At 36.9% G+C, this 11,624-nt stretch overlaps 1 protein-coding gene across 14 annotated transcripts in view; it reads left to right on the forward strand.

Moving 5' to 3' along the window:
* LOC107691681 (neurobeachin-like) overlaps nucleotides 1–11,624 on the forward strand; it is a 137,375-nt gene that overhangs the window by 80,476 nt on the left and 45,275 nt on the right. For all 14 annotated transcript variants that reach the window (XM_016490452.1, XM_016490455.1, XM_016490458.1 and 11 more), the window contains exons 9-14: nucleotides 372–569; nucleotides 1,068–1,201; nucleotides 2,978–3,086; nucleotides 3,502–3,654; nucleotides 6,023–6,191; nucleotides 10,158–10,237. In XM_016490452.1, the coding sequence (XP_016345938.1) occupies nucleotides 372–569; nucleotides 1,068–1,201; nucleotides 2,978–3,086; nucleotides 3,502–3,654; nucleotides 6,023–6,191; nucleotides 10,158–10,237 (843 nt within the window). The remainder of the gene's footprint in view (nucleotides 1–371; nucleotides 570–1,067; nucleotides 1,202–2,977; nucleotides 3,087–3,501; nucleotides 3,655–6,022; nucleotides 6,192–10,157; nucleotides 10,238–11,624) is intronic.

Raw genomic sequence — 11,624 nt, forward strand, 5'->3', positions numbered from 1 at the left:
CTGTTCACTAGTGGCACAAAGTGCTTTACATGAGAGAGATTTTGCAGATACATGCACATTTACACACACACTCATACCGATTCACACTAACGTTTAACACCATTAGTGAAATGGCACATTTCTGCAGCCAGAGCTTCATTAACATAATGTACGCCTGTGTGTCTGGCTGCTCTGTGCCTCAGTAATTAAAGCATTATTATTATTATTATTATTATTATTATTATTATTATTATTAGTCCTCTGGGATGTGGCCCAGTCCCTGGTGCTTTCCACCGTCCGCTACCAAGAGAGACTGAAAGAGAAGCAAAATGTGAGAGAACTTCATTTGAAGGATGTGTTCACTTCATTTATGTGTTTCTCTGTCTTCACAGAGCACGTTTAAGTTCAAGTCGGAAAGCGACATCCACCTGGCGGAGCACCATAAGCAGGTTCTGTATGATGGGAAATTGGCCAGCAGCATTGCCTTCACCTACAACGCTAAAGCCACCGACGCACAGCTGTGCCTGGAGTCCTCGCCCAGGGAAAACCCCTCCATATTTGTGCACTCGCCACATGCACTGATGCTGCAGGTCGGTTTTTACTCTCACACAGACAACATATCATGTTTATCTCTGCTGTTTACTGATTACTGGGGAAAAAAACAGGCTAAAAAACTGAAAAAATATTTTTGTAGAGAGGAAATGTTTTGGATTAATTAGTTAAACATGTTCATGTAAGTTTCTTTTTCTTTCTTTCTTTGTTTTTGTTAAATGTGAAAAGTGTGTTTTGATATAGAAAGAACCATATTCTATTTAAGTATTAAATTAATTTGCAGTTTTTTTCATTACCTACTTAAAATGAGGCAATTTATCTAAAAATCCCAACGAATATCTTTATAGTAAGGGTGATGACGTTGACGTATCATGGTTGTAACAGAAAATATAAGCACATATTGTGGGGCTGAAGGCACAACATGCAGCTTATTATCATCATACAACTGATTATAATTGTATACTGTATATATGATGCATTATGACCTTCTATGAAAGTTTCCTTAAGCAAGTGTGCATTTTTGCTTGTGTATGCAGGATGTGAAGGCCATCGTCACTCACTCCATCCACAGCGCCATCCACTCTATTGGAGGAATCCAAGTTCTCTTCCCGCTCTTCTCACAGCTGGACTACAGGCAACCCAATGACAGCCCTGTGGAGACGACCGTCTGGTGAGTATTGACCATACAGACTGCAGATCCACTGAACTTAATGTAGGGTTTAGTAGATCTTTAATTTTAACTTATCATATGCCATTTATATCTATAAGAGAATATTCTACCTTTTTTTTCTACACTACACATTTCTATCCAAGGTTAATATACAGAGACTACTACAATTCAAAAGTGTTTTTGTTTTTGAAATAAATTACAGCTTTTATTCAGGAGTGAATACATGAAATTTGTCAAAAGTAACAGTAAAGCTATTTATAATGTTACAAAAGGTTTCCGTTTGAATGCTGTTCTTTTTGAACTTTCTATTCATCAAAGAATCCTGAAAAAGAAATACATCACAGTTTCCACAAAAATATTAAGCAGCACAACTGATTTCAACAATGATACTAATAATAAATGTTTTCTGAAGGATCATGTGACACTGAAGACTGGAGTAATTGTTGCTGAAAATTCAGCTTTACCCATCACAGGAAAAAATGACAGTTTAAAATATAGAAAATGGTTATTTTAAATGTAAATAAAATTTCACAATATTACTGTATACTGTATTTTTAATCTAATAAATGCAACCTTGGTGAGCATAAGAGATTTCTTTTGAAAACATAAAAAAACTTTTGAACGACTGTGTAAACTATACAAAAGTAAGCCATTTTTACATTTTATTTATTTATTTATTTATTTATTTATTTTGAGCCCCTAAACCACAGACATGGCAACATTGGCTCAACCAGTTGCGTGAATTTGGGGCACTACAACACTACTATCTGTTTGTCCAACCAATGTGAGACTGAGGGAGTTTTTGAGAAACCTGTTTGAAAACAGTAATTACTTGCATTGTAAATGTTACAGTAATGTCTGCATGGCCCTCTTTAGGCCCTAAGTCCAAAGCTTCTAGTCTTCTAGTCTTGTAAATAGAGTGTGACGGAGAGAGCGTGGGATTTTGAGAGATTCATACCATTCTTGTTCACATAAACTCTCGGAGTCAGAGAGACCCCTCAAAGTAGTTTGGCCTTAGCCTCATTTCGCAGGTCATTGTGTAGTTCTGCTCATTGAGCTTGCAGGCATGGCGAGTAGATTAGAGATCAGCAGTGAGCTGGCAGGCATAATCAGCGGAGCAGAAATCTGTGAGCTATCGATCAGTGGTAATGCTCCCCGCTGGGATGTACTGTCTGTGGGGAGATGGGTGAGGTCACCGGCCCATCCGTCAGCTTATGGCAGTTTAGAAATTGAAAGAGACACTGAGGATTTCATCTGCAATCTCACTGTCTCAGCTGTCATTTAAGAAACTAAGATACAATTCGTGTTTGCTAGAATGACAATATTGCTTCTAGGAAGGGGAACCATCATTGTGTGTGTGTGTGTGTGTGTGTGTGTGTGTGTGTGTACATTTTTCCTTTTTATACTGCTCATTGGGATACATTATCTTGCCCTTGAGGTGTCCTTAAACATTTGGCTACCATAAGAAATGTGCACTCTTAAAAATAAAGGTTCTTAATTGGCATTGATGGTTCCATGAAGAACCTTTAACATCCATGGAACTTTGATAAACAATTCTTTAGATTTTAAAATGTTCTTCACACTAAGAAAAAATGGTTCTTTTTAAGAAATGATTACTGAAAGGTTCAGTGGGGAAGAAAAAATGGTTATTTCATGAAAACCGTCATTTGGAACCTTTATTTTGGTTTATTAAACCCTTACGCATTGTATCCTGATCCCATTCTCTCACAAATGCTACATATTTGAATGTATATATATTTTTGTTTTTGCTTGCAGTGCCACTCTCCTTGCTTTTCTAGTGGAGTTGTTGAAGAGTTCAGTAGCCATGCAAGAGCAGATGTTGGGTGGAAAAGGCTTCCTGGTTATTGGCTATTTACTGGAGAAGGTAAGACAGTCATCCACTATTTTTTTAAATTAATAAAAGTCAGTTAATCATAAATTAGAAGTTGTCTTTGGCCAAAATTGTGTCAGATTCACATGAGCAGAGGTTACAGACGATGACTATTTATCATTTTAATTAATAATATCTTAATTGAAATAGTTAAGATAATCAGAGCCATGGCTTAGTGGGTAACACATGCTCTAGACACACTGAGCTGCAGCACTTGTTCAGGAGATGTAGGATTGAATCCAGCTCGCACTGTGGCCCTATCCCATAACCAAAATTTTCTGTCCCCTATCTAGTGTTTCTGTTAATAAAAAATGTCAAAAGCCTGAAACACACGGTCTGTCTCGCTCTATGCTGTGTCTCTCACTTTCTCTGTCTGACACTTGTCTCTCTCTCTCTCTCTTTTCATTAGTCTTCTCGGGTGCACATCACCAGGGCAGTTTTGGAGCAGTTTCTGTCATTTGCCAAGTATCTAGATGGGTTGACTCACGGAGCTCCTTTACTGAAGCAGCTGTGTGATCACGTTTTGTTTAATGCTGCCATCTGGATCCATACACCAGCTAAGGTGAGCTCGTCCCACACACGCTAAAGGTAAAAAAAAAAAACAGTCACATTTCACAACTGTCCATTGTTGTTGAATATTTCCTTGTCCATAGCCATTGTCGTTATTTTTACAAACTTGTTTATTTACTAGTATATAATAATATTATTTCAAAGTATAATAATGTTATTTTGGAATAGTATTTTACACTAACTTTCAGAAGTCGGTTTGAAGGAAGTATCTTATGCTCACCAAGGAAACTTACAGGAAATTTTCACACTGTATTGATATTCAATATTCAAGGATCAATATTTTAATTACATCTTTCACATTAATATAATTGGATTTCTTCCATTTGTTTCATTAAGAGGACCTGCAATATATGTAATATATAGTCTTGATACCATCTGTGCCCCATGGAACCACCACCAAAGGACCTTTTATTAGAGTATAAGTGTTAATGATATTCTAACCCAAGCAGTCAGCTTACATTATGCCTGAAGAACTTGTGTACTTGATTGCACAAAGCATATGCTTCTAGATATTTTTATCCGTCGAGTTTACGAGGTGTGAAGTGTGTGTGTAAGCTTTGCATTCAAAGGCACTTGATCCACAAATTTGGGGGGAAAATGTGCCGTTCCTCTACAAAAGCAGAGAGGCTCAATTATTGGATAATGACCTAGGAAACATGACTGCAGGAAGAGTCCGCTTTTGTTCCCTCACCCGTCCACGCAGAGGAGTGAATATCCTGCAGCGACTACAGCCCATTATGATAGAGAGAATGAAGAAACATCCAGAGGGAATGAAAAATAGAGAGATGAAGTGAAGGCTTGAGTGCAGGAAGCAGATATGTGAAATATTACTGCTACGGAGAAAGAAAACGTCAAGCTATAGATCAGCTTTTTCAGTTTGAGGCAGATTTCACACTTTTCAGTGTTCTACCTTGATGTGAAAAAAAGGTTTATTTGCTTGTGTATGCAGGCCTGTTTATTTAAAAAAAATAAAAGACTCATAACACCTTAGCAGACACATTGGCGGTGAACTTTGCTCAGGCACCGCTTACATTTTCATTAGAAAATGTAAAAAGCCTAGTGGATTCAACTTGTCACTGTAAGGTCCTGGTTTTCTTGCTTTATCTTTGACCTGCTTGAGTATAAAGCTGTAATTAAGTTAGGGGGGAAATGTCCCCATGATATTGACCTGAATCAGCAGGCTGGGGATACATGATCTAAACATGAGATTAAACACACTGATAAAAGTTGGTTTCCACAGCAGCCTCATTAAGCCTGAGCCTAATTAGCATGTGCATGTTGATCAGTGTAAGAAATGGCTGTGTGTAAATGTGGGATACACATGTCTGTGTGTGTGTGTATGTGTGAGGGTCCCACAGGGACGGCTTCAGGAGAATGGCTTTTTACACAGAAACACTGGAACATTTTCTTCACAGGAACAACTTTGTAAAAGGGAAAAATCTAATTCCGATGTGCTGTTTTTTTCATATTTATTTACTGACTCATGAAAGTATTGTCAGTTGCTTAAGCCAAAGGAACAGTAGCGTAATATACAGTAACATTCAGAAGTTTGAGGTTAGAGAATTCTTTTAAGCTAATTATTTTTATTCAGCAAGGATGTGTTTATTTGATCAAAAGTGACAGTAAAGACATTCATAATGTTACAGACCTTTTCAATTTAAACTTTTTTAGAAAAATGTATTGTGGTTTTGAATGGTAGTGTAGGCGACGATTATATTTTGAGGTGCTATTTACAATTTAACATTGCTTTGAGTGCCTTATTGCTTTAAAAATATATATTTAAATATATTTATATTTTTATTTAAAAATTCATATTCATTATTTAAAAAATTATATTGTAATATTAAAGACAAAGTATTCATTCAAATGTTGTTTTATTACACAAATTAGTTTATTAAGCATTTAATTAAAAATCATCCGTCTGCTAGAAAATATATTCCATGACAAGTAAACTAACTGTACTATAGGTGCGTGCACGCCATGTCGTAATTACCGTAATTTCGAGATACCAACTTGTAGAACTCATGATTACAACTTGTAAACTAGGAATTTTCTAAGAGCTATGATGTGTACCATGTGACCACTGTACCACCTGACTGCCTAGGATTCATTTAGCTGCTGTTTAGGTGTTGATAGTGTTGCCATAGAAATGCATATATACGAGTTCAAGGATGTGACCAGCTCCGATTAGAATGTCACATGTTGTCATCTCGAAATGATCGTAATTATGACATGGCGTGAATGCAGCATATGTATTTAAGCATGGCGTTGACTCTGTATTGGCCAATCAGAATTTTGTTACAACCCTTTCAGCCCATTTTAAATCGTGTAATCCACTGTGTGTGTTTTCCATTTCTCAGGTTCAGCTTTCCCTCTACACGTACCTGTCGGCAGAATTCATTGGCACCGCCACCATCTACAGCACCATACGTAGAGTGGGCACCGTCCTGCAGCTCATGCACACCCTCAAGTACTACTACTGGGCCAGCAACCCCCTGGAAAGCAGCGGTATCACCCCTAAAGGCCTGGGTGAGTCCTCAAACATGTCTATTTGTAGAATTTACCACCTCACAGGAATCCTTTACACTTTACGTCATACTGTACAGTTACACATTGTCGACAGGATCAGGTAGCGAAATTAGCCTAAATGAAATCCCTAGATAGTGAGATCTCATGATCATTTTGGTTTTGAACAAAACAAAATACCATAGAGGAAATAAACATGTTCTGGGAACAGCTGAGCAGTTCAGAAGTCCTCACATACGCTAACCGGTATGTTGTAGCAGGGGGGAGAGTGTGTCTACAAAAAGACAGCCAGCAATATTAAGCATGAATGAAGTTTGAAACACAGCCCACTCCTTTTTCTCCCTCTGTCTCAGTCTATTTTAGTATCCTGGGCAACTTTTGTTCCTCAGACTTTAGATGCTCATCTTCATTCTTAATCCGGTTTGTTCTCAAGATTACTTTCTCTCTGTCTCGCTCTTCAGTGTTTTCCACTTTCCCATTTTCTCATTCTCTTACTTCTTTTCTCATTCTCTTACCTGCTGTAGTTCATCTTTCATTTGTTTCTCCTTCCTTCTCACTGTTTTCCCAAATGCCACATGCAAAATCTGTCAGTTCTTCCATCTGTTTGCCCATCTCTCTCTTTCTCCATCCTGGCCTGTCATTCCCAGAGGTGAGTCTCTGAGTTAGATAGATGGTATAGTAATGCTTTAAAGTCTGAAGTGAACGATTTGTAGCATCCAACATCTATAACAGCCTCATGATGTGTTTTACTGATCTGACACGCTTATAAACGCTAGCCCTTAAACAGCTGATCACCATGATCTGCTTGTTCAGCTCAAATGTATTTGTTTAGTTTACATGTGACATTTAAGTAAACAATGAACGTATTTAAAAAGCAACATATCTGATGGCAGACATAATGCTGATATGATATTTGATTAAGGTAAATAAGCATATACAATGGTATTGTATATAAAAGCTTCTAATATAAAAATCCTGGCCAATAAAAAATAAGCTGATTATTGTTCTTATGTTCTGGCTGATAGTGAATAAATGGTAGATATTAAAATTAATACTGTTTTGTATATACAGTATAAATGAAAAACAAAACACTAAGACTAAAATCCGCTAAATGCTGCATTTAAATTTAGCCATCAGAAGATGACAGCAAAGGTACACTACTGTTGTGGGGTTGGTAAAATATTGTTTGCTTAAAAAAATTATTTTCATCAAGGATGCATTTATTTTTTCAGAAATACAGTAAACCAGAAAAATTGTGAAATATAATTTATTCCTGTCATGGCAAAGCTGAATTACTCCAGTCTTCAGTGTCACATGATCCTTCAGAAATCATTCTAATATGCTGATATGGTGCTCAATAAATATTTCTAATTATTCTAATTATTAACAATGTTGAAATGTATGTGGAAACTGTGATACGATTTTTTCAGGAATTTTTCTGAAATAGACATTTGTAACCTTAAAATGTGTAATTGTAACAATTTGAAAGTCTTTCCTGTGACTTTTGATCCATATTAATTACATTCTAATGAATTCATTAAAAACAATATATATATATATATATAATATGGGATGCACTGATATTACAGTTCTGGCCAATGCAGGTCAATATACAAAATTCTAGACTGTTTTGTCTGAGTAAATTAAAAGGAAAACACTTAAAAATAATTTTTTAAATGCTACAAGTGAATGTATGCATCATTATAAAGTAGAGTATGAGAAATGGATATTCATTTTGAGAATTACCAAGGATTACATTTAGAATGTGTTTAAAGATTAATTTTAAGTGAGCATAAGACGAGAGCAAAAGTAATTTAAAAACGGGAAGTGAAAATTTACTTTTTTTTTTTATCTGCAGGCTTGGTAAAAGCTGTGCATGTACTTCAGTTTTTGGATGTTGTCCATTATATTATAATATATAGTGGATGTACTGGCCCTTTTAGACAAGCCTGTAGTTGCATTTGGTTGTTCCCTTCTCTGTGTACTTCAGATAACACTGTGACTTGTGGCTGCTTATCTCTGTTAGATGCAGAGCCCGTCACCATGGCAACCCTGTTGCCCTTCCCATGATGTTGCATGGGTCTGTCACATTGTAGAGTGAGTGTGTTTGTTTCTGTGCAACGTAGCGTTAATTTAGACATCTTTTAATTTATGTTTAGCCTTAATTGGATTTTAAAACTCAAATTATTTAAATATGTAAATGTAAATTAACAAACTTTTGGCCGACAAATACAGTGTTAATCTAATTCTAATTGCATTTCACTAAGCATTCGTTTGCATATCTGTAAGCACATTTTCACACAGAACAATCATTGACAAATGTTTTGTTATATTCTTAAAGGGGTGGTTGATTGCGATTTCACTTTTTTAATGTTAGTTAGTGTGTAATGTTGCTGTTTGAGCATAAACAATATCTGCAAAGTTATGAAGCTGAAAGTTCAATGCAAAAGGAGATATCGTCTTTTAAAATTCTGGCAGTTTAATGCCTACAAAAACGACTGGTAAGGGACTACAACGAGTTACTTCCCAGGTCTGTTACGTCAAGAACCAGAATTTTACATAAACCCCCCACCTCCAGGAACACGCAGCAAAGGGGGCGAGGCCATGCTGCGCTGCTTTAGAGAAGAGGAAGAGAAAACTGCAGGTGCACGTAAAAATCAGTAAAAAATTAGACACACGCTAGAGGCGGTTTAGCCAATCACAACACACTGGACTAGCTAACCAATCAGAGCCCATCGTGTATTTCTGAGGGAGGGGCTTCATAAAAGCAGCAAATGATCAGCGCGTTCAGAGGAGAAGAGACAGAGAGGTGTGGAATAAAGGTAAATTATGTGAAAAATAATGCGTTTTTTAACAAACGAAGCATTAACACATGTTAGACTGCACCCCATAAACACAAGCCTATAAAAAAAACAGTCAACCACCCCTTTAAGTATGCAGCAGATCTGTTATGATAACAGGCACTGATTGATCGTCCCAACTGGCCTTGCTTTGACCCTTGGGATGCTGTAAGGTGGTCATCCTGCTTAATACCATGGGACACTCATACACTGACCCGAGACAAATCTCTTCCTCCAGATCTCAAGCAGAGCACAGTCTACACCCGATCATCAATTCTCTCACTGCACCAAATCATTGCAGCTGGGAAAGGTCAAGGGATGTACCTGGCTACAAATAGACCTTGACCACGTTCATAGCGTACAAATGTGTGTAACTACACACAGAGTGCTGAACTACAGGGCAAGGACAACGGCGCCACACACCTGATGTAGGGATGAACATGGCTTGAGATGGGGAGGACGCTGAACTGCTTCATTACATCACACACATGCACTGAGCTTTCTGTTACACTTTGGCTTTCCATACAGAGAGTGATGTCAATTTCTCATGGCAGCTTTGTAACGCCTGGGCGCTGCACGTTCAGTAAAAGATGAGGAGTGCTCCTGTGTCTATTTGAGAAAGATAGTGAGGAATTGTAAAAGAGAGAGAGAAATAGGGAGGTTGTGTGGTTTGGAAATGGGGTTGGCGGTTCATTTAGGGGTTTGTATTCCCTAAGCTGCTTCTTAAGTGCTGGTTTTGTTTTTCTTGTGTTTTGTGTGTCGCTGTACTGAATTATGTTCGAACCCATCGCAAGAAACCTGTGGCTTTTCCCTTGTCCCTGAAATTTTTTATAGATGTTTTAGTTTGTTCATTAATAGATGAGTCACATGGTTTTCAGCTGTTAGTTTTGTGAAATATTCAAAGATATTTTATGAAGTCAGCCCCGTAAATATGTTTTTCCAACAAGCTTAAACGGAGAATTAGGAATCAAAATGGCATAAGGCGTTGTTAATTTTTCGGTTCATTGATGATGATTAATATCATGTATTAAGAGTCTCACATATATTAAACACCATACGCAGGTGTTTATTAAGAGTTTAGATGTGTGCAACTGATGTAATCGCTGTAAATCACTGTGTTTTCTTACAGATGGTCCACGGCCCTCTCAGAAGGAGATTATATCCTTGCGGGCGTTTATGCTTCTTTTCCTCAAACAGCTCATTCTCAAGGTGAGACCGTACAAAATCATTATAGATTTTTTTTATAAATATTTTTCATATTTGTATATATTTATGTGTAAGTATATATATATATATATATATATACACACATATGTGACCCTGGACCACAAAACCAGTCTTAAGTCGCTGGGGTATATTTGTAGCAATAGCTAACGCGTTAAAAATATTTAAGAGTTAATGCAGGAGCGGGACTAGTATTGGTCACCCCACTCACAACTGCTGCCTCTGTCTCTTTTTTCTTGCTAATTTATTCTCAGAATGTCTTTACGAGCACATCAAACAGGAGACGTTTCAGACGCACACTCCACTTCACCTCAGCGCCAGGCGCAAGTCAAACGAGCGCGGAAACGGTACTGTAGGCTACTCGGCGCGCACTTCAATTGCACGCACAAAGGCGCCGGCGCGCGCTGTGGCCTTTATCATTTCATATCAAAGCGCGAAAGAAACTACGTGCATGCAGTGTCGTGGTCAGTTAAGTCATGAAGGCGATTAAAGCTGCCTTAAAACTGTGCATGCATGTATTAAGCAATATGTTAACTTACAGTATATATGAGTCACATTTAAGAACTCTGAAATGGATTTCAAAACTGTCCTGGAGCAGCCCAACACTGTCTCCATCATCTAACACACCCGATTCAGCTCGTCAGCTCATTAATAGAGACTTTAAGACCTGAAGTGGGTCAGAAAAGGTAAAGAGAGTTGAGAGAAAATACGATGCGTGTCAGATCCGCGTCACGTTCAGCAGTGGCAGCTCTTAAAGAAACTGCACCCAAAATAACCTATTAACCCAGCTGCTGTGATGTCTGTTCATCAAAGAACAAAAGAAAAAACGAGGAAATTAATAACTTTTATAGCTTTAAGGATTCAACTATATTTAATTTAGAATTTAGTGTTTGATAACTTTATTCAATTTCTGTATATTTTCTACTTGCTGAAGGGCACAGGTAGCTAAATGTGACATTGGTTATAATGAGTTTATGTGAAGACTGTTTAAAGTTCACTTAAATTAGAAGTTATTTTTATTAAAGTTTAATACATATTAAAATTGATAGCTCTCAATTATACTGTAATGTTGAATGGCTATAGTCAATGGTTAAATATTAGGAAAAAATCTTTTTATAGAGGCATCAGTAGTATTGGTGTCAGTGATACTGGCCTTCGGTCAAAAAAAAAAAAGATGCCATTAAACAAATATTAAAAAATATTCTGTCTTTGTTGTTTCTACATTAATTTGAAGATTTAATGTGAAAATATTGCAATATAAAAGTATATTTAAAAAGTTTAATGTTAGGTGGGATTAATCGTGATTAATTTCAGAAAAACATGCGATTAATTAGTTAATTTTTTTTAATCGATTGACAGCACTAATATATAT

This window comes from Sinocyclocheilus anshuiensis, unplaced genomic scaffold, assembly GCF_001515605.1.
Source record: "Sinocyclocheilus anshuiensis isolate Anshui unplaced genomic scaffold, SAMN03320099.WGS_v1.1 scaffold186, whole genome shotgun sequence".
Taxonomy (NCBI): domain Eukaryota; kingdom Metazoa; phylum Chordata; class Actinopteri; order Cypriniformes; family Cyprinidae; genus Sinocyclocheilus; species Sinocyclocheilus anshuiensis.